This window comes from Myodes glareolus, chromosome X, assembly GCF_982192425.1.
Source record: "Myodes glareolus chromosome X, mMyoGla1.1, whole genome shotgun sequence".
NCBI lineage: Eukaryota > Metazoa > Chordata > Mammalia > Rodentia > Cricetidae > Myodes > Myodes glareolus.
The window spans coordinates 116,919,269-116,941,885 of NC_142053.1; the positions used below are offsets into that span (position 1 = coordinate 116,919,269).

At 42.9% G+C, this 22,617-nt stretch overlaps 1 protein-coding gene across 6 annotated transcripts in view; it reads right to left on the minus strand.

Annotated features, from left to right (window-relative positions):
* Positions 1-22,617, minus strand: part of Phka2 (phosphorylase kinase regulatory subunit alpha 2) — an 89,077-nt gene that overhangs the window by 23,159 nt on the left and 43,301 nt on the right. For all 6 annotated transcript variants that reach the window (XM_087903044.1, XM_048440687.3, XM_048440690.3 and 3 more), the window contains exons 12-20: positions 22,063-22,158; positions 19,307-19,414; positions 17,699-17,777; positions 14,013-14,147; positions 13,250-13,359; positions 11,917-12,061; positions 11,612-11,690; positions 7,974-8,143; positions 6,456-6,629 (exon numbers count right to left, since the gene is read on the minus strand). In XM_087903044.1, coding sequence (XP_087759170.1) covers positions 6,456-6,629; positions 7,974-8,143; positions 11,612-11,690; positions 11,917-12,061; positions 13,250-13,359; positions 14,013-14,147; positions 17,699-17,777; positions 19,307-19,414; positions 22,063-22,158 — 1,096 coding nt within the window. The remainder of the gene's footprint in view (positions 1-6,455; positions 6,630-7,973; positions 8,144-11,611; positions 11,691-11,916; positions 12,062-13,249; positions 13,360-14,012; positions 14,148-17,698; positions 17,778-19,306; positions 19,415-22,062; positions 22,159-22,617) is intronic.

A 22,617-nucleotide genomic window follows, 5' to 3' on the forward strand; every position in this document is an offset into this window, starting at 1 on the left:
GAAGGCTAGAGGACTCTCCGAAGAGAGGGAAAGAGGCAGGATGGCTGGGTAAAGACTGAGTAATATATCTGAAGGCCTGAGTTCATTCCTTAGAGAGACAGACCAGGGATCCACGAGAACAGTTCTTTGCCCTTCCAGTAGAAGAGTGAGCGGGAGACAGTAGAGTACCTCTAAAGAATCAGCCTACACGTCACAGGCTGAGGTCACAAGTCCCACCTGCTTGGAGGGCCTCCTGCGGTAGCAGCCGTGCCCTGTGCCGCAGGAGGAACAGCGCCGTGAGTAGGAGAAACCTTTACTCAAAGGAAAAGGTACCTTGGAAATGGGAACCACTTAGGGAGAAGAAAGTGTAAATAATAAGGTAAAAAGTCCACCTCTAATGTTTGTAGAATAATAAGAAATTATACTAAAACATGTATGAAGCAAGAGCAGATGGAATTTGGAGAATGAAAGTCAAAACAATAGCAAAAATGAAGAAAATCAATTGAAGGGAGGGACAAAAAGTTGAGCTAATTGTGCTCAGAACAGATTAGGAATGTGGAAAACAGAAATTATGAAAATTTCTCCAAGAAATTAATAAAAAATATATGAAAGAAAGGACAGGGATAATGTGAGGAAGGAGATGAGTCAAAGATTTTAGAAAAAGTTGACAGAATTGAAAACCATAAATTTTCAGATCAGAAAGTCCACTGAGTATCCAATACAGTGGATGAAGACATTCCCAGGTCAAGACATATAATTAAAATTTCAGAGCCTCTCAACAGAAAAACTCTTAAAACCAGCTAATATTCGAAAGATCAAAAATCAATATAGGACCCTCTTTACCTAGCCATATCTTTCTCCAGGTTCTAGCCTGGTGAGTCTCTCCCTCATCCAGCCACCTTTCTCACCCCATATCCAGTCCCCAGCCTAGCCTGGCTGCTCCAGCCTGCACCATATTCCATCTCTCGGTTTCCCACAGGATGGACCCTGCCTACCTCCAACACAAAGGCCACTGCCATGCCACTTATCCATCTGACTTCATTCCACCCAAGCCATTTCCAATCTCTAGGCCCATCTCACCAAGACATCTTTTCTTCTATCCCAAGCTGTCCTATCCATATCAGACTTAGAACTAACAAAAGAACTCTACAAGTCCATTTCTTCTCTGTCTGTCTGTCTGTCTATCTCTCTCTCTCTCTCTCTCTCTCTGTGTGTGTGTGTGTGTGTGTGTGTGTGTGAGAGAGAGAGAGAGAGAGAGAGAGAGAGAGAGAGAGAGAGAGAGAGAGGGAGGGAGGGAGGGAGAGAGAGAGATCATGCTAGTACCTTCTTTCTGAAGCTTACAGGCCTTATAGAAATTTTTGCCAATGAGCGTTCCCTAGATGAATTTACACAGAATTTAAAAGAACCATAAACTTCGTCAAGGAGTTTGAAGAAAACACAAACACACTGCTAAATGAAATTAAGGAGAAAGACCTCAAAGAGACTAAATGCCTGAGCAATGAACAAGAAAAGACAAACATAAGGCTGCCAGAAAAGGTGAAAATAATTCAGGACGTGGGAATGGAATTCAGTAAGAAGACAGAAACACTGAGGAGGACTTAAGCTGAAATGAAGATGGAATTGAAAACCTCAACAATTTAACTAGAAAACTCAAAGGAAAGCCTTCCAAGTAGAATGAATCAAACAGAAGATTCAGTATCAGCATTTGAAGAGAAAGTAGAGGCTTGAGACCAAATAAAAAGAACATGAATTAAAACACACACACACACACACACACAACACACACACACACACACACACACACACACACAAAGGGAAAAGTACAGGAAACATGGAATACCATGAAAAGACCAACCTTTGAATTATAGGTATAGATGAGGGAGAAGAATCCAAAGTCAATGGCATAGACCAGATTTTCAAGATCCAGAAGACAACTTCCCCAAACTAAAGAAAGACACACCCATACAAGTACACCAAATAGAAAAGACCAGAGAAGATAATCACCATGGCATACCATAGAAAAAACACAAGTTACATATAAATGTTGTGAAATATAATATTCATTGTACTTTAACACTCCTGAGACTATCAATAAAGTTTACCTTGAATCAGAGAATGTAATTAGCTACTAGCTGACCAAAATTAGTCATAAAAGTTTTGGAGGACCAAGGACATATAGAGAGACACAGGAAGTAGTGGGGTGAAGCTTAGAAAGAGTCTCAGCTTTTTTAGATCAAGGAAGGAAGGAGAGAGAGAGAGAGCGCGCGCGCGTGAGAGAGAGAGAGAGGTCACTGGTCACTTCTCTGCTGCTTCTGTGATCAGTTGTTCTTACTGTGATATCTGAACCGCGAGTTTTTTTAATATTTATTTATTTATTTATTTAGGTTTTTTTGAGACAGAGTTTTCCAGTAGCTTTGGAGCCTGTCCTGGAACTAGTTCTTATGACCAGGCTGGTCTCAAACTCACAGAGATCTGCCTGCCTCTGCCTCCTGAGTGAATCCCAATATTTTATTGATAGAGAATAATTAGACAAATGCTTCCTAGAAAGGAAAACCCATGAGAATTAACAGCTGATTCTCAGTGGAAACTTTGAAAGCCAGATTATCCTGGAGTAATGCATTATAGATCCTAAAGGACCATGATCGCCAGCCTAGACTAATATACCCAGCAAAGTTATCTACTGTAAGTGAAGGAGAAAGAAAATCTTTCCACAATATAAATTCCATGAAGTAGAATTAACCTCAGTGTAGTCTCCTTGAGGACTAGCTTTCATGGTACCAGAAGGCACCGTGAAAACTTTTAAAGGAGAGAAGCAACCAACAGTCCTCCCCAGCAGCTATGATGTCTATGAACCACATCAACAACCAGCCAGGCACGGTAACCCTAAGGTTATGCATACTTTGATGGCATGTATATCATGGTGGTAACCTAAAGCTCTCTAACTGGACTTAAGACCCATTCAACAAGAAGGAAAACATATCTGGTACTGGAAACCTAGAAAATTCCTCAGTGTTAGTGAAGTTATGGTTCTCGGAGGAGAACCTACAAGCACCTCTTTAGTAAGCCAGCATAATTCTTACAACTATCTAAACATTTATCCTTATAGCCACAGATAAATGTAGTTCTTACCCCTCATCAAGGAAACGCCTCTTTGAAACAGAATGAGACCATTACAGAAAAGCACTACCAATCAAACTGCAGCGTTGCGGATCTCAGTACCAATGAATACATCTACAAAACACTCGCACATGTAACGCTCGGACAGCATTGTGGAAGAGCAGGAAGAAAGACTGTAAGAGCTGGAGGATCAAGGAGTTTGCTGTGAGGCTGTCTCCTAGTGATGTCAGAAGCTACACCCACCAAGTCTCACTAACATCACCACCTAAACACGAGATGAACAGACAACAAAAACAGACATTTTTTTTAACTCTTACTTTTTGGGGGGCCCAACACTCAGCTTCCAAGTAATTACACACAGAGAGACTTATTCTTTCTTATGAATGCCTGACCTTAGCATGGCTTCTTTCTAGCCAGCTTTTCTTAATAAAATTATCCCATCTACCCTTTGCCTCTGGGGTTTTATCTTTCTCTACTTTATATACCTTTCTTTACTTCTTACTCTTTGGTTTGCTGTGTAGTTGGGTGGCTAGCCCCTGGAGTTCTCCTCTCCTCCTTTTCTTACCCCTCAATCTTCTCTTCCTAGATTTCTCCTCCTATTTATTCTCTCTGCTTGTAAGCCCTGTCTATCCTTTCTCCTGCCTATTTATTGGCTGTTCAGCTTTATATTAGACCAATTAGGTGTTTTAGACAAGCAAAGTAACACAGCTTCACAGAGTTAAACAAATGCAACATAAAAGAATGCACCATATCTTTGCATCATTAAATAAATGTTCCACAGCATAAGCCAATGTAACACATCTTAAAATAATATCCCACAACAAAAGTAGACAGGAGAAATCCCATGAGTTCTCAGTCCTACACACACATACATACAACAAAACAAAACAAAACAAAACAAAAAATACAGTCAACTAAAGAATGCTGAGAGTATAGATAGTCTTCTCCAGGGAAGAGTGTACCAATTGGTTATCCACTTCCAAATGGATAGCCCTAAAAATGTACATACAAGTAACATTATACAGATCAAACAGGTTATATTTGGAAATATATATGTATATATATGAAGCCAATCACAAAAACCCATATAGGGTGTGCATCAGTTTATTCTATGGATCCAAACTTAACAAAATATAGAGACGGATTAATGATTGCCTGGGAGTAAGGAAGGGACTAGTTGGGAATGTTAATGGAACTGAGGGTGTTGCTTTCTGGGACGTGTACATACATGCATATAACAACAATTGATTAAAAAGGAGGTCATGATTTCAAAGAGAGTAAGGAGGGATATAAAGGAGGGTTTGGAGGAAGGAAAGAGGAAATAATGTAATTTTATTAGAGCTTCAAACACAAATGATTAAAATGTTGTGACTAAAAATGTGCTTTATGTTTATTTGTTTACTTTTCTCTACTTACAAAATTAATTATACATAGGCCATTGAGATGACTCAATGAGTAAAATTGTTTACTGTCAAGCCTCATAAACTGAGCTCAATCCTGGGAACCAATATGACAGAAGAAGAACCAATTTTTACAAGCTGCCCTCTGACCTCCACATGTGTGCCCACACCCACACAAAATAAATAAAAAAATGAATGTAACTAAAACTCAGTGTGGTTAATAAAGAGCTCATAGAAAAATAGCTGTATGCTTAAGGCAAAATTTTGGAAAAGCCAAGTGAGACAATACCAGAAAGCAAATGTATTACCCGAAGAGAACCTTCTTGTCTATGTTTATGTGACACATCTAAGGTTTTCCTTTATTTATTTGCAGGCTGTGGAGTCCAAATCTGAGGCTGATACTAAGAATATAGCAAGGGACTGAAGAGCACTCCATTAGGAAAGTGCCTGCAGTACGGGTATGAGGACGTGAGCGCCCATACCTACAGAGAGCTGGGCATGACTACATGCACTTGTCCTTTGGAGGTGGAGACAGAAGATCCCTAAGGCTTGCTGACCAGTCAGCCTAGCCTAATCAGTGAGCCCCAGGCCAGTGAGAGACCCTATCTCAAAAGTACATAACAAAATACATATAACAAGGAGGCAAGTATCCTTGTTGAGGAACAGCCAAGGTTTGACTGTCAGCCTTCACACACGCACACACATACGCTCATACAAATACACATGTATAAACATATACACCAACGACTTCTATGAAAAAAAATCTGAAGAAAAATGTATTTTTAATCTAGAGTCTCCATTCAGCCAAACTGTCAAGTGGATATAAAATATTTGCAAGCATTTTCAGACCTGTAAAGGCTCAATGTTACCCACTACCTGTCGTTTCTAAGAAGGCTATTGGATGTCCTTCACCAAATTAACTTTTGCCAAGAAAGAGAGATAACTGAGGCATAGAAAACAGGAATACTAATCCAAAAAGCAAGTCAAGATAGCAGGCCCATAGCACAGCTGGTCCGGAAAGAAGACTTTCTGTAGACTAAGAAAGACTCAAGAGATTCATTACTGTAACTTGCCTTGTAGAAATCTTATTATGAGGACATTGGAAGACTTAGAAAGAAGATAAGCAAGCAAAAAAGGACGATGTTCATTTCAGCAAAACCATAAAGTAAAAATAGGACTGTAACCATAGTGCACTATAATGTTCAGTTAAGAATACTATCTGTATATATCCTATAAAGTGTGAAGACTGATTGAACTAAATTTTTTTAAAAAAATATTTATTTATTTATTATGTATACAATATTCTGTCTGCGTGTATGCCTGCAGGCCAGAAGAGGGCACCAGACCTCATTACAGATGGTTGTGAGCCACCATGTGGTTGCTGGGAATTGAACTCAGGACCTTTGGAAGAGCAGGCGATGCTCTTAACCACTGAGCCATCTCTCCAGCCCCCTGAACTAAATTTTTAGACAATTTCCTTTGTAGGTTAGGACACAAAGTAGGGAAGTGATAATTTCAGACAACAAAATCTTAATCGTACACTATAACATTATAGGTTAAAATGATACCTCAAAGGACAGAAGTAAACACATTATTTTAGAAATATGGAGATAGGGAAACTCCAGAAAAAACATGTAGAAGAACTGAAAGTGGTCACATTGAAATAGAAGGTTGGAGAAGGGGGTACATCGTGTCTTTTAGGATTGACTCAAATTATATGACTTTGATGAAAGAATGTATCTTAGCTGAGTGGTGGTGGCGCACACCTTTATTCCAGCACTTGGGAGGCAGAAGCAGGTGAGTCTCTGTGAGTTCAAACCCAGCCAAGTCTACAGAGTGAGTTCCAGGACAGGCTCCAAAGCTACAAAGAAACCTTGTTTCACACACACACACACACACACACACACACACACACACACAAGAATGTATCTTAACAGGCAGAAGAGCTTCATAACATACATGGAGTTTCCAAACCCTTTGCTTTGGCCATCACAGAAAGTATGTCCCGAGTGGAGTGGATGGCACTGAAAACATGGCTGTCTTCTGACTTCTTACAAAGAGGGGGCAGGTAGCACTTCAAGGCTGTGCTTTGAAGAAGGTGGTTGATATACTGGTCAAGTTCATCTTGGCTTTCTGCAATTGAACAACCAAGGAAACGAATCAATGAAAACAAGCTGTTGAGTAGACAACATGTAGCAAAATAAATTTGTACCTCCACTCAAACTAAAAGGAAAAAGCTAGTGACAGGTACATCACATGTGTATATAAATTTATTGTTTGAAAATCTTTATTCTAGACCAAGGAAATCCAGAATGAGACAGTGTTTAAGTCACACCCTCCCAAGGTAAGCAGTAGAATATGAAAACAACATGAGGAATAGCAGCTGAATCCTGTCTTTTAATCTTAGAATAAGCTAAGCCTTACGGAGCTTTCTGTACACTTACAAATGTTATCTAAGTAAAAACATAACCAGGTGGTAGTGGCACACGTCTTTAATTCCAGCGCTTGGGAAGTAGAGGCAGGTGGATCTCTGTGAGTTCAAGGACAGCCTGGTCTGTGTATTGAGTTCTAGGCCAGTCAGGGCTGTTACACAGAGAAACACTGTCTTGAAAAACAAAACAAGAACAAGACAAAACAATAAACAAAGTAAAAATGGGTCGCTTTGACCTGAAACCACATTCAGATTAAGGCATGCTATATACGTGTGGGGCTTCACCACTCACGTCTAATCAAAACTAGGTCATTCCTACCATTCCTTAAAAAAAAAAAAAATCAAGCAATGTGTTTCTCCTTTAAGACTGACTCTATTTTATAAGGGCCTGGTGGTACAGCTCAGTAGTACAGGCATGCATGTAGCTTTGGGTTCACTCTCAGGTCAGCATTTAGTTTAAATAGTTCTGAAGACCCATTTAAGGAGCACCAGGAGCAGCTGGTGAAAATGAACTCACAAGAGGCCTGAGGTGCAAATGAACCATATTAAAAAATAAATAATAAAAAGAGGACCAGTGAGATGGCTCAGTGGGCAGTGGTGCCTGCTGCCAAGCTTGACAACCGTAGCTCAATCCTCAGAATCTACATGGTGGAGCAAGAGAATCAATTCCAAAAGTTGTCCTTTGACCTCTACATATATGTTATATATATCATGGTATGTCACAGGGAGAGAGGGGGGGGAGAGAGAGAGAGAGAGAGAGAGAGAGAGAGAGAGAGAGAGAGAAAATAAATAAATGGGAAACATCTTTTTAGAATATCAATTTATGAACTGGGGGCCTATGAAGCCCTCCTCTGAAGGGCACCAGTGTAATTTAGGCTCTTAGACGAGCACTTTATTCATGGAGTCTTCAGAAGCCTTGTTTTCGTTCATTTGCTTTTAGCTTACTTGTCAATTATTTTCTGTATTTGGGTCTTAGGCAATTTTATCACAGTGCCAGGGTTGAAACCAATACAACCAACACGGCACAGAATTTTGACACAAGGTACCTGGATGGCTGCTGTCTTCCAGGTAGCCCCCCAGGTCTGACTCGCTGTCAGGGCTAAAGCTTCCATCACTGACATCATCAAACAACTTCTCGTCACAGTCTGGATCCAGGAAGGTCAGGTACGTATAGAATGAGGTAGTGAGGAACTCTGCCAGGTTTCCTAGCTTTACTCTGTTGAGAAGGCACTATGTTAGGGCTACAGGTGAACTGCACAGACTTCCACTTTGAATCCCTGTGAAACTCTTCAATAGCTAATCCACACTTCTGTAGGAGTCAGTAACTACTGACAAGACAAGAAATACACCCAAAAATTCAATAGAGAAGTTGGGCCTGGTGGAGAATGCCGGTAATTGGAGCACATGGGAAGTAAGAGCAGGAGGAAGAGAAGGCTGGGCCCATCTTCAGCATCACAGAAAGTTTGAAGCCAGCCTTGACAACATAAGACTGTGCCTCAAAAAGCAAAAGCATCAAAAATTTATTCACAAGTATGAAGTGAAAAGGACACAGCATTTAAAAGTCAAAAAAGTCATAACAATTTTTTGTCCCCAAGCCTAACAAATACAAATCTATTTTCCTGATCATAAACTGTGCAAACCCCTTTTAGTTAGAATCAACCTCCAGGATCTCTCTCTCTTAGCTGGATTAGAAGAAATAATTTCTCTCCCTTAACAACTGGATTAGAAGCAATAATTCTCCTGGTGTGCTTGTCTTTGCCATGAAACATGGTGAGCTGGGTGCAAGGAATTTATGATGGAAGACACGTGCCTCAGAGTTAAGGTTCTCTCTATAAGGGAGACACTGGATTAACTTAGTATCTTCAGATTGACACCAAAGCACCCTGCACAGGCACTATTGTATTGGGCTAAGAAATGCCCCACTGAAAACTGGCAGCTTGGGTCTTGCTAAAGAGGTATCAGCAACCAAGATACTGGGAGCCCACACCGTTTCTGCCCTACAGAAAAGTCATATACTGAAGTGGGAGACAACAGGACCTCCCTCTGAGCTACCAGCACCAGATCAGGATTTAGTTAATATGTGTGAAAACCTAAGAATCCAGGATATAATTGTTTATGGAGGAAATGAGAGTATGCAATACAACTGTTACCTTCACAGGTGCCCATGTTTCAATGGGCAAAAGGCATATGATGAGATGACAACTGGGAAGAGAAGCCTGCCCTTAAATGAACAAAAGTCTTCTCGTGGAGAGCCAAGGGCTGGCTCCAAGGCTTGTTTTGTTTTGCTCTGGGGTTGGGGAAGTAGGCCAGAAAACCAAAATGCAATGGAAACCTCTTGTCTGGTACAGGTGAAAGGAGTGGGCTTTATGAGGCTAAACAGAGCTTGAAGGAGGAAGGCAGTCACTTAAAAAGCTTTTGGTTGCGTGAGACTGTTACATGAGGAGGGCCCGCTTGTTCGTCCCAGCTACCCAGCTAGCTTATACCCGAAATAACCACACAGAAACTGTATTAATTTAAGTACTGCTTGGCCATTAGCTCTAATTTCTTATTGGCTAGCTCTTACATATTAGTTTAACCCATCTCCATTAATCTGTGTATCGCCACGTGGCTGTGGCTTACCAGCAAGATTCTAACCAGCGTCCATCTGAGGCAAAGGGTCCAAAGCCTCTCTCTCTCTGACTCTGCTTTCTTCCTCCCAGCATTTAGTTCTGTCTTTTTCGCCTATCTAAGTTCTGCCCTATCAGGCCCAAAGCAGTTTCTTTATCATTAACCAATGAAAGCAACACATGAACAGAACCTTCTACATGAGACTCCATGTGGATCCAGGGGTAGAGTTCAGTGTGTACGGTCTATAAGGTGAGCTCAACCTTTTTTTTTATTTTTATTTTTATTTTTTAACAAAACCAAACCAAACAGAAACAGCCTTAAATATAAAGAAGCCCAATGGGATTCAACCTTAATTATCAAGAACTGAATTGGGAGCTGAAGTGTTGCTCTGAGGTAGAGAGCATATAAGCCTGGGGCCCTGGATCTGATTCTTAGCATTGCAAAACAAACTGCAATTGAGTATAACAGGTAGCTGGGGGAGCCCCAGCATTCCAATTTTTTCCACAGTTAAGAGAACTGTGCTTTGTAAGCAGGAGGCCCTAGGCCCAGGGGTTATAGGCTGGTTCTGCACCTATCTGTCTTACAGTCCTGGCACTCTGAGCTTATGGTTCCTTGTCCACAGATGAGACCCTAGCTTGCCACAAAGCAAAGACTAAATGAGACAACATTCAGGACATACTGCAAAACTCCTAACTGCACACTATAATCTTTTTACAGTGATCAGATTTCAATAAAATAATGTATTTGGTAAGTTGGCTCACTACCGAGCTATATTTTCTTTTGGTCATGATGCTACATATACTAGGTGGCAACTTAGCCAAACTAGAGGCAAATTGCTCTGAAGTGGATGCTGACGGGAGTTCCAATTCTAGCCCTGCAAATGTAGACAGCACCATACTGGGGACTGTCTTGACTGATATTCCTAAGAGGCCAAGGACAGCCTGCATGGGAAGCCACTTTAAGGCTACAATGGGCTCCATAGGAAGCTACAAGGACCCAGAGGACAACTTTAAGAGCTGCAAAAAAAATCACTTGAGTCCAAAGTTAGAAAAACAGTCAAGTTTACCTTGAAGGACAAAAGTGAGGCGGTAAAAGGAGCCAGTCATCAAAAGATCTTACATGATACAAGTTATCCGCCTAAAACTATGGGGACACAAGAAAATATGGTGCTGCAGACAGGCAGGGCAGCAGAAGGTTGTTTCTTATGTATGGTGTTTTAGTTCTGCAAGATGCAAAGTTCTATAGATCAGTCTCACGTGGTGGAAATGCACTTGGCACACTGATCTGCCTACTTAGATATGGTGTAAAGGGCAAGGTAAAAGGTACTTGACCTGAAATTAAGAAAATAGTCCTGCTTTTCCTGTGGCAACAGGTGGGAGGATGTGAGAAGAGGTAACGACTTCCAAACACTGTCAGCTGCTGTTAAGCTGGCCCAAGAGACTCCTCTCTCTGCCTAGGGAGGGTACCATGGTCTGTCTGCACAGCTGAGGCTCCACTGGGGAGCTATCTGACATACTCCCAAGAGATTCATGGAGATGAGGATAGAGAGTCTACAGAGAAATCTACCATGCACCACTCAGAGTGACAAAGTGAGAAAGGTACTCCTGCAGAATTAGCAACCCTATTCACCTAAGGTGCCTAAGAATCACACCCGAGAGCCATACCCTAGGTTAACAGACCCAAATAGGTCTTATGCTACTGAAGCTGGTGGGCAGTGACTCATGCAGGACTAATAGGGTCGTTGAGAAATCTGTCAAGTCAGCTTTAATTGAGCACCTCTGGCCCCTCCCTAGGTCATGTTCCAGGAAAGACGACGCCTCTGAGAGACTGCTGTGTTCACCTCTCTACAATGGTGGACTTCCGGAGCCCAGGAAAATATAATAAGCATCAACCCAATGTTTCTTTAGACCTGACTCTAGCTTTCCACGGGAGATAGAATTTGATTAATTTCCTTCTCACTCTAAAATTCCGCGTGTCTAGGTTCAGAAGCTGATGCAAACAGTGGGGAAAAGGACAGTAAAATACTTTCAGAAAGGTAAATGCTATTCTTATTTAACAAAAAGAAATCCCAACTTACCTAGCACCTCCAAAATATCCATCTTCTAGTTTCCTAATTGTAGAAAGAACTGCAGGATGAATGTCTGATCCATCATTGGCTAAGGAAAAAAAAATAATGAGTGAGTTTTCCTCATCTGGAAATACAATGTATTGCAAGGTTCTCACTAGTACGACCCAATCAAAACCCTTATGGTACAGAAGATGCCTGAGACACAGAGGTCAAACGAGTAAGGATCCCCCGCAGTATTTGCCACTGTCCACAGCAATTATCCTAAACATTTAGATAAGAGCCCATGACCCAGCAGATGGAGTTCACGAAATTACTGAGCATGGTGTGTGTGACAGGGAAGGTGAGTGTGGGCCGGCCGGTCATCCGCCAGCAGGTGCACAGATAGGCCAGCTCGATCCTCAGCATCTCCACAATCATCTCATTGTCCAGGGCCAGGTAAAAGTGATGCTGGTCGGTGAACTGAAAGTTAGAACAGGCCAAGTCAAGGGTCACCCTTCACTTATTCCCACACGACACCAATCACTCAAGGCAGCGCTGATCCTGAACCTGCTGCCCAGAAAGACGTTTGGTATTGGCCTCAATCGGGCAGCCACTTTCTCTGAGATGAGACATAACAATCTGTCACGTGCCTAGCAGCTGCAGCCACACGGGTACAAAAGGAAAGGTGTGCTGCTAGACCTGCCGTCAGCTCCTCCCACGGGGATGTAAGTGTCCTCACCACGGAGGGCAAATCAAAGGGGTAATTGCTACCCCTTTGGGGGATTCCGGGTTTGCAAATACTTTCCAGGTGAGGGAGAGCTGGGACGACTGCCCATCTGACTGATGCCTGCCTAATGCCAGCAGAGGTACTGCCACAAGAATGAAGAAGAAAGTCCAACTGTTCTCCTGACCTCTGTGCTAGTGCACACTCAGCTCTACATTTAGAATTTGGTACTAAGGGAAATAGTTTGCAAGGTTTAAAGTGGCAGCTACCGAGGCAAGATCCCACAGCCAACCACATGTGCAGGCAGGCAGGGGACCATGCTGTGTCTCACAACTGGCAAAGTGACCACACTGTCTGTCTTTCTAGCTGCTTCCACTAGGTTAGTTTTCTTCAAGAACAAAAATTCTGAAGATAAGTACCACAGCCAGTTTAAGGGGCTGGGGACCCACATATCAGTCCAGTTGTGTGTCATACCGAGGGTCCTATGACAACCTTCACAAGGGTTAGGGACTATTAAGTTTAGGTGACATGAGCCAACTGATGTGTCACATTGTAAAGCATGTATTCATGTCTGGAAGTGATGACATATTCAATTTGATTCAAGTAACATCAATTGAGCACCCACTCAATTGATGTAAGCATTTTCTATCCCTCCACCTGATCCCAGGCATATAAAATCCTTCCATGTTTCAAGTAGAAATGCTTACCAGACAGAAAAGTGAACTTAATGAGAGGATGCTGGCTAATTTCTACTGCTGCCACTTTTTTCTTCAGTTTCTTTTTGTTTGTTTGTTTATTTTTGAGACAGGGTCTCAACTGTGGCTGGTCTGGAACTCACATAGACCAGACTGGCCTTGAACTCATGGAGTTTCACCTGTCTCTGCCTCCCCAGTGTTGAAATTAAAGGCATGCATCAGCATGGCCAGCTGGCCTGTTCTTTTTACCTGGGGTGTAAAAGTGAAGATCTGGTTCCTAATCACATAGAGTTTAGAAGTGCCAAGGACACCAATGTGTCGATACGGTCGACCACTCAACTTCATATTCTTATTTCGTCCTATTTGAAATATAACGGAGAAAGCAGAGTTAGAGAAAATAGAGTAAGAGCTATTTCTAGTGACATCGGCTAAGTCTGGGCTTAATTTTGTGTCTGACAATATACTCAGGAGTTTGTTTTCCTAATACCACACAAGGCATTTTAAAAAGTGGGACAAAACTGAACAGAGAACACATCTCACTCCCTCTGTTCATGCATGGACATGAACAAGGCCAGTTTGTTGTAGATGGAGCAGAACTACTAAAAGAACTTTATTAATACTGGCTTTGAATTTATTTAATAGTCAACTATAAACTAAACGAATTCAGATTCTAAGAAAAGAGAACTGATTCCTACCTTAGTGGGTACAATGAGCATTTTGGGGCACCACAGATAAAAATTAGAAGCTGTATCCAGATACTAGTGACTCTTTCAACTGTGACATCCCAAAGGGATTACTTATTCTCCAGTAGATCTACCAGACAGGGGGGCCCTCCTATGGTGGTATGGGCTGACCAAGCTGAGGGGAATTTGCTTGCCTGTCCATTCTTCACAATGGAGAGGAACAACTGGTTGATCTGCTTAGTGTTCTGCCCAGGTCTTCAGAACTTAGAACAGGTTTTCCTCACGCCCAAACCTAGAACCAAATATACCCCAATGCTTCTCTGACCTACCAAGTTTGGCATATACGTGACTAAGAATCCGGCCTGGCTGGACTCGAACTGGATGCACGTCAGCAATGCTCTGGACATTTACCCCATGTTGCTGTAACAGTCCCTTAATGTGGCTGTTTTCTGCCAAAACAGCAACTGCAAACAAGAACAAAAAACCTGCATCAGATCCGTGTCTGCTGTCTCTGCACACTGACACATGGAACTGATTGTCCCTTCTGCCCAGCACCAGGCGTGCTAGCACATTCCCTGTGCTTGGCTTTGAAGATGGTGGTGTTTGTCCTGCTGCACTCCCTGTTTTTCTGTCCTTACTGCACCTCAACACACACAATATACATATCTGTCAAGTGCCCTCACTATGCAGGACAGTCTGAGAGCTTGTAGAAATAGCCTTCAATAGGTTCCACACAAACTTAACCTATCTGAAATAATGTCTTGCCTCCCTCTGGGTCCACATTTATCTAAATATGCCTTGTGTCCTTTCACACAGGGTTAGGAGTACAAACAGCTACCTAAGGGGATGTCAGAAATCTGTTCTCTTGCTCCCAAACGGCAGAGGGAATGAGAACACGGCAGTGTCTGCTGAGAGGGAATGCTTTAGCCTGGGAAAGAGAAGGAGAGGATATCTTTCTTTTCCCTAGAAAAGAAAATAGGTCTGCTGGTGGAGCTATCAGTAGAAGCAGGACTATCTGACCCACTTAGAAGGACAGCACAAAACCCCACAGATGGGAAAGAGCACCCATGCAAGCTGGTTTGAGTCCTTGGCTCTCTGGCTGGCAGGAACCTCCAAGTATCCAGATCCTGGCAGGGATGGCTGGGCGGTATCTATCATAACAGTACTGTCTGTCTTTATGAGAAAGCAGTGCATTGGCAAAGGGATGGAGTCTGGAAGGGGCTTGCTGAAGAGGCGGTCAGTCACGGGAAGCAACTGGCATCTTGCCCAACTGCAGCAGAGCCTTTCAGAAACTAGTGGGTCTCAGGGCCATGCTCGGTTCAGAGAAAAAAAGCTAAGCTACTGTTAGGGTGTCTTCCCCAAATCCTACCATCGTATCCATAGGCTGGGGTGGGTGCTGAACATTACCCCCTTGCATTTACATAGCACCTGGTGCTTTTTAAACGGTTTTAATACCCATGATCTCATCTTTCCAGTGAACCTTAAAAGAAGCCATGAGAATGCTTAATTAGCCCAAAACAGATGAGGCAGAACTGGAGCCTAGTCCTCCTCTTCCCCAGGTCTCAAATAAATAAGATCGCTCGCTCTGCAGGACTGGCCATGGTTTCCCTCAACACTCCTAAAACTACCCCTTCTGAAACTGTCACTGACAAAGAGAATTGCAGCGCTCCCAGTCTCTGGAAGACTGCCTCTTTCAGGGACTGGTTGTAACTGACCCTGGAGAAAGCCTCATGGTCTGATGCATGATCACATGAGCTCCCTCCTCTATTCTGAGTGTGTGTGTGTTGAGGGGGGCGCATGCATGTGCCACAGCATGTGTATGGGGTTAAAAGGGCAACTTGCAGGAGTCAATTCTCTTGTTCTACTATATGGGCTTCGGAGATTGAACTCTGGCTGTCAGGCTTGGTGGCAAAGTGCTATTATCTGTTAGGCATCTCACTGGGTCTGCATGAGTTTCTGAAACAGCCCCTGACTTACTTCATGCTAGATCCTCTGCTAATGTTGCTCTGTTCTACTACATCAAAGAAAAATGATGAGGTGAAGAGATGGCTCAATAGTTAAGGGTACCCACTGCTTTTCCAGAGGATCCAAGTTTGATTCCCAGCACCCACATCAGGTGGCTCACAACTGCCTGTAACTCCAGCTCCAGAGTACCTAATAACGTCTTGTGGTCTCCTTGGGCACTGCATATATGTGCACAAATTCATACCCAGATACACACACACACACACACACACACACACACACACACACACACAATTAAAAATAAAGTCAATAGATTAAAAAATCCTGGTTGAGATCTATTAATATATCCCGGCCCACAGCTGGAAAAGAACTCCTGTAGTTTTAAGAGACAAATTAGAAGAATATGTGTTGGTCAAGTGTGGAGACTAAGAAGTGTAGCTGGATCAGCCTACAAGGATGTCAATAATAGGTACCTGCCTCCAGTTGTCAACTGAGATCCCTGAATGAATAAGTTAACCTTTAAGCTTCAGGGAGATAAGCGATGTTGCAAATGTTACCTAATGAGAACGTTATGGTGATTAGGTGTACTCTGCACACACTATTGATGAGATGTCAACTTCCAGCTCCTCTCACTGTATTATGGGCATGCTCATTAAAAGGGGCCACTGACCCGAAAGAGGAATGCTTTCTTATTTGTTCAATCATGATTTTCAATGTGTGGGTACACAGGTGTCAATCAACACAGAAGAGAATACAAGCCTTATCCTTAAGAAGTGTAAAACCTAAGCCAGATATGGTGGTTCATGCCTATAATCTCAGCACTTGGGAGACTGAGGCAGGAGGATGTCTGTGAGTACAAGGCCAGCTTTGGCTATGTACTGAATTCAAGGTCAGCCAGTTTTACAAAGTAAGACTCTGTTTCAAACGACCAAAAAAATGTGCAAATGAACAAAGGTATGTAGCTTAATTTAGGAGCAATGTGTTATATACACAGTGGCTGACATTTGCTAGCACCTGAGTGTTCTGCAAGCACTCAAAATGTGTCAGAGCTGCCACAGTCTCTGTAGAGGAACAGAAAGAATTGCTGCTCTAGGTGCATACCATAGGCCAGACCTAGATCGAAAGCCTCCTCTATAGCTATCTCCATTGTTTGCAGGATTCCTTGGGGAAGAGCAAGAGTCCCAGCAGCCCTGAGAAATGGCCTGTTGGGGTACCCTTGGAGAGGCAGCCCCATTGGGATTCTTATCTTTTTGGAAGAGGAACTGGCTAAAGAGGAAGGAAGGAAGGAAGGAAGGAAGGAAGGAAGGAAGGAAGGAAGGAAGGAAGGAAGGAAGGAAGGAAGCAAGCAAGCAAGCAAGCAAGCAAGCAGGTGGCAAGACCTGAGACCTTCAAGAGACAAATGCTCCACTTCACTTGGGTTCTGAGTTTGCACTAGGCTCAGACTCCTCTTGTCAGAGTGACAGTGATGAAGAATGATGCTCAATGACTTCTTTGTGCTCCAGTGATAATCAAGATTTAGATTCCAGAAAACAACTCCTTTGTAGGAAGTAAATTTGTAGGTGGGAAGAATCCCGTTGCTTTTGGGGCCTGCCTAAGTTATACAAAGTTTCTCATAGATGCCTACATCTTATTGTACAAAAATCACTTTCTCTCTCCCCCTTTTTTTGTCAAGGTCTTACTATGTAGGCTAGACCAGCCTTAAACTCTCTATGAAGCCAAAGGTGACCTTGACTTCTGATCCTACTGCTCTTACTTCCCTAATGCTGAGATTATAGGTGCATGCCACCATGCCTCAGTTTATATGGTGCTGCAAATTGAGCCCAGGGCCTCGTGCATGGGTAAGCACTTTACCAACCGAACTACCTCTCTAGCCTGGCTTTGAACTCTTGACCTTCCTGCTTCAGCCTCCTGAGTACTAGGATTACAGGCACACACTGCTAGAACCCAGCTAAACACCCTTTAAATTTTTTCAATAACTAGGGAACAATGTTAATAAAAAATTAACATTGATTTTATACATTCAAGATGGACGGTAAACATGCTTACAAACCTTGTACTACAACATCAGGTTTGACTGAAGTAGCAAATCTTCTATTTAAGGGATCAATTTCACCAGTGGCAAGGAATCCCTAAGAAGAGAGGAGCATTAACACTATGAAACACTGTTTTAACTAAGATTTCGCCTTGTTCCTACACTTGAAAATGACATATTTGGGGGCTCAAACAGTCAAAAACCTTTTCTCCATATTTATTGTCTCTCTCTCTATAACAGTGTATACTACTCAGAATGCTACTGATCAATGTACTGCATGCTTGGTTCTTAGCTCTGAGGGTTACTCAAATGCACCCCCACATTGTGTGAGTGAAAGAAAGCTATGACTAGTGCTAGCCGAGTCCCTACATGTGCACTGTCACACTCAAGTCTCCTATGTCCATCACCGTTCTTCAGGTGGGGAAGCCAAAAGCGTTATAGTGAGACTTTGGTCCAGGGCTGCCTGCTTTGGAAATACAACTCTTGCAATCTTGTTATCTGCACTCTTTTAAAATATACCTTCTTGCACTTTCTAGAAATGATCCAAGCATTCAAAGGGGATGAAGGTGACATGAGATGGAATGGACCTACTGCTGGGCCCATAGGAAGACTTTTATATTGGAGAGCAGGTCTCAGGGGGGTGGAGTTAGTTATTTCCTACCTCACATGTCCTGAAATCTGGGCTGGAATGCATTGTGCAGACAATAAAGCCCAAATTTTCACTTTACAGGTGAGGCAACTGAGGCCCAGAGAGGTTAAGAGACCTGCCAAAAGTCACTGAGCTGGTTGGATACAGGATTGGCTTACAATTGGTGAACTGTTATAAATTAAGCCATGACCGTGAAACCTGGGAGATTGAACATACCTGGGAACCACCTCAGCAACCAATGTTCCCAGGTGATGTGTCCACTGTGCTATCTTTCACGGTCTTTACCACACCAGTGCCCCAGTAACATTCTGATGCACTGTCCTCTTCCCCAGTTTTATAGGTGGCGAAGCACACAGGCCGGCCAGCCTCATGTGGTCAGTCCCTTTCTTCTTTAGGCTCCTTCCCCACACCAGAATTCTCAGCTGAAGTTTCTCACTCAAGACTGGGAGATTCACTTTAAAGCTTTTCCAACAGAAGCCTGGGGGCAAGAGGGAATGGGTCAAGAGGAAGGCTGGTGTGGGCTGCAGTATCTGAAGGATGATCTGCGCCTGCTGTTTCTTTCTAGAGAGAGATCTGAAGAGCCCTTCTGCTTCTGTGTGTTGGGCTGAGAGAGCTTCTAGCCCATCTAATAACTTCCTAAACCCTGTCTCTTCCAAGATCAGATGTGCGATGTGCTAATCTTGGCTGAAAATGTTCCCATGTCTGCTGAGCAACAATGTAAACAGATTCAAACTACGAACAGAGATTCTGGTGAGTGGGAGCCAGGGAGCATGGCATGTAGCTGATCTGAACTGGTTTATTAAAATATGGATATGCAAGGCCAGAGAAAAGACTGGGACCCAAAACAGCCCAGGCGACCTTGAAGGTAATGAATCTGCACAAGCTATTGGCAGTTACTCAGTACAGAGAACCACTGTGCTCTCCCCAATTTCCTATACTCTAATCAGATAGATGGCTTTCCACCCTAGAAAGCCTACCTCTGCCAGCAGGGAGCTGAGGATGTACAAGGACTGTCCCCAAAGATGGGGCAGCTTCCCCAGTGGAATTCGGTCTACCGTGTGAGGGTTCTTGTACTCTTCATCCACCTGGCAGAGAAAATAAACAGTTCAAGGTTAACAATGTCTTATATTAGGGGAACATACTGAAGATTTATAAAGCAGTTCTTAGCCTGCAGACCACTTCTGTGCAATACAGGGTGGGAGACTCAGAAGGCAAAGAGTTCCTCTCTCAGCACCCCATGACTATAAGCAACAGAGGGGGGATTTCAAATCTTGATCTGGTCCTAGGCCAGTGCTCCTCCCATAAGCCTACCTGCGGCCACTGGTGCTGTACGCTTGACTTGCCTGTTCTATACCCAGCTGTCGGCAGCAGGAAGCGTCACATTTTGTGTTTATGGGTGGTTGTGTTCTCATTAAAAAAAGCAACCAGCAGTCTACATAAGCAGAGTGCATAGCTAGATGTCAAGCCTGGTTTCTTCTTCTGGCTTACCATCCCCAGGGACATATGCCCATGCAAGAAAATGACCAGAAGGTGGCACGATGCGTTGAGGAAAACCAATAGTGCTGCTGCCACTCCCCAGCCCACCTCCTTCAGAAAGTGGAGCTTTCCAGGAGCTTTATCTCATCAGCATAAGCTTCTGTGCCCCCCCCCCCCCTTTTTGTCCTAGCAATGCCTGCTTGTTCTGAGGACAGTGTCAGCTACATATGGGATGCTCTTCTTCTAAACTCCATGCTTCCTTTAAGGTTTTAGTCATTGAAACATTCATTAGGGTAGTCACTCAAAGGAAATAGGAAACATTTATCCATCTACAGGGGAAAAATGGTATCACAAATGTTCGTGTATGTGGGGTTCATTCTTGGTATTGTGGACTAATCAGTGATATTATTAACATACTTAGAAAAGATTTATATTTCTTGGTAGTAAATATTTAAAATACAAGTTTTGCACACACTGAATGGAGTTATCACTGGTAGTCAAATAATCAAGAAACAAATAATAGCGTGGAAGGATATTCTTCAAAATGTAATTCTGTGGCTGCTACTGAGTCATAGCATTAGGGATAACAAATGTTTTCTTCTTTTTACAGAACTCTGCATAGATTTACAATATATAGGATTACTTTTACAATTGGCTAGCACATTAAATACACATCAAATACATTGAAATACAACTATTAAGGAAGACTGTAAGAATCTAGAATGAAAACTATCTAAAGAACAGAAAGCAGATACGTTTTCTAGGTCAAAAAATGAACTTGTTCTGCCATCTTTTCCACTAGAGTTCAATTCTCTCTCTTCACGGAAGCACCCCTCTCCTCCCTACTCTGGTCCTTCTGAACGACTATTTACAGGAGCATTTGTACCCCATCTTTGCTTCCATCTCTCCTGTAGCGGCCTCCACCTCCCAGCCTAGCTCCATTTCACCTTGCCTACCTACTCAAAAAAACAGAACCACCTTGTGTACTAGTCGCTAAGCTGTGCCAGGCATGGAGTGGCTGCTCACTATGTGTTTGCTGGACCTACTTTCACTAGTCCCCAGACAGTGGCACCTTGTCCAAGCATACAGGCTGCATGCCACCGCAGTCCCAGACTTTTTCTAATTTGCACAAAGCTGCCATAGAGGTTTGTAGTATCTTGCAAGATTCCCTCCCAGAAGTCTCAGTATGCTATTGATTTGCTCGAAGACCCTTGCCAACTCTCACTTGCAAAGCCAACACAAAATGAAATTAAGGTAAAATGCTGGTACCCAGTATATAAGCTAAATACACTGAGCAAAGAGGATATTGGATGACAAACAGAAACCTGTCAGTGTGATAGTTAAGAGAGAGAGTTGTAGAGTAACATTTTATGATTCACAACCAGTATTACCCACCAGAAGGCAAAGCAAAGCTCGGACACCAAGCAGTGACGATGATCAGTGCATATACATTTTGGGAGAACAGAAAAGGCTAGTGTCTACCAGAAAATAGGGGTACTACCATTGAAGGTATGCATTTTCTCTTGTTTGGCTTCCACCTTCCTGACATTGATGCCTCAGTACTAGGGAATGAGCAATATGAACAAGGGACATGAAAATGTCACTAAGGAAAGTGCCCCAGACACCCTTCACCCTCATCAGCATTCACTCTATCCATGGCATACAGATACAGATATAAAATGAAGAAATTTGCAGGAGACTTCCTGACACATAGAAAATGTCCCTGGAAGATTTCGGAACTTAATCTGTATGGTGAGGCATGATAGAAGTCTTGTCCTTAACGTATCCTAAGGAAGTTTGGGTAATGTGAAAATGTCTGTTCATGCAATGACAAATACATGGAGTTGGTAGAAGCTCAGACCCAAAGGTCTAGGCTGGTAGAAGTGAGTGGGGTCTGGTCCCTGCTCCAGGGCTGTCTTAGACTGGACAGGTTTCAGAGGCTCCCTCAGTATAGTCAGGCTCTTTCATGTCCTTTGGTCATGTGTGTATGGGCCTTATTCAAACACAGATTAGGTACAGGTATGCTCCAAAGCTCGTTAGCTGCTGCCTCTCTAGGATATTCATGGTCAAGCATGTTTCACATGTTTCTCAAAGTCATAGCTCCTTCTAGGAATGGATAGGAAAACTAGCCTTTAGAAACCACTTCTGGAGAAAAAGGTCATTTGGCCTAAAAGATGGGTGGAGAATACCTGAAAGTCAAGGTTGAACCTACATAGTCTAGACGAGCAGCACAAGGGGCGTGCCACCACCTGATTACCTTGTCTGGTGGGATGGCATAGAGTTCTGGCACCAAGTGGATCCCATCTTTGCCTCTGATTAATATTCCCTCCAGAGCTTCACGGTATTCTTGAACCTGGAAAACAGCCCCCAGCACGTTTAGTGTGACAGAGGTTGTCAGTTAATAATGCAATGGCAATACAACTTAGAAAACAACAACAAGCTAGGCCTCTTGGCAACAAATAGGGCAAAAATGCTAAAATGTTTGGCTGTGGAAGACCAGAGAGGAACTCCTGCTGACAATATTAGAAGGGGAACACCATTGCTTGTCACTCCCTGAGTCCAGCCACACTTGCCAAGTTTCCAGGGAGAGGGGAAGGGTAGCCCCCGAGGAAGTAGCTGTTTGGTCCTTAAACTTTCCACTGTACTATCATTTATACTACACCAGATATAATTCCCATACCCTTACAGTTTAAATAATTTACTCTTAAGTTTTCTCGTATGTAAAATTTGTCTTACCAAGTTTAAAACATCTTGGGCTAGAAATCCTATCTTAGGCAGCATATTCTATTTCTGCCCTAAGTGGTAGTTTTCT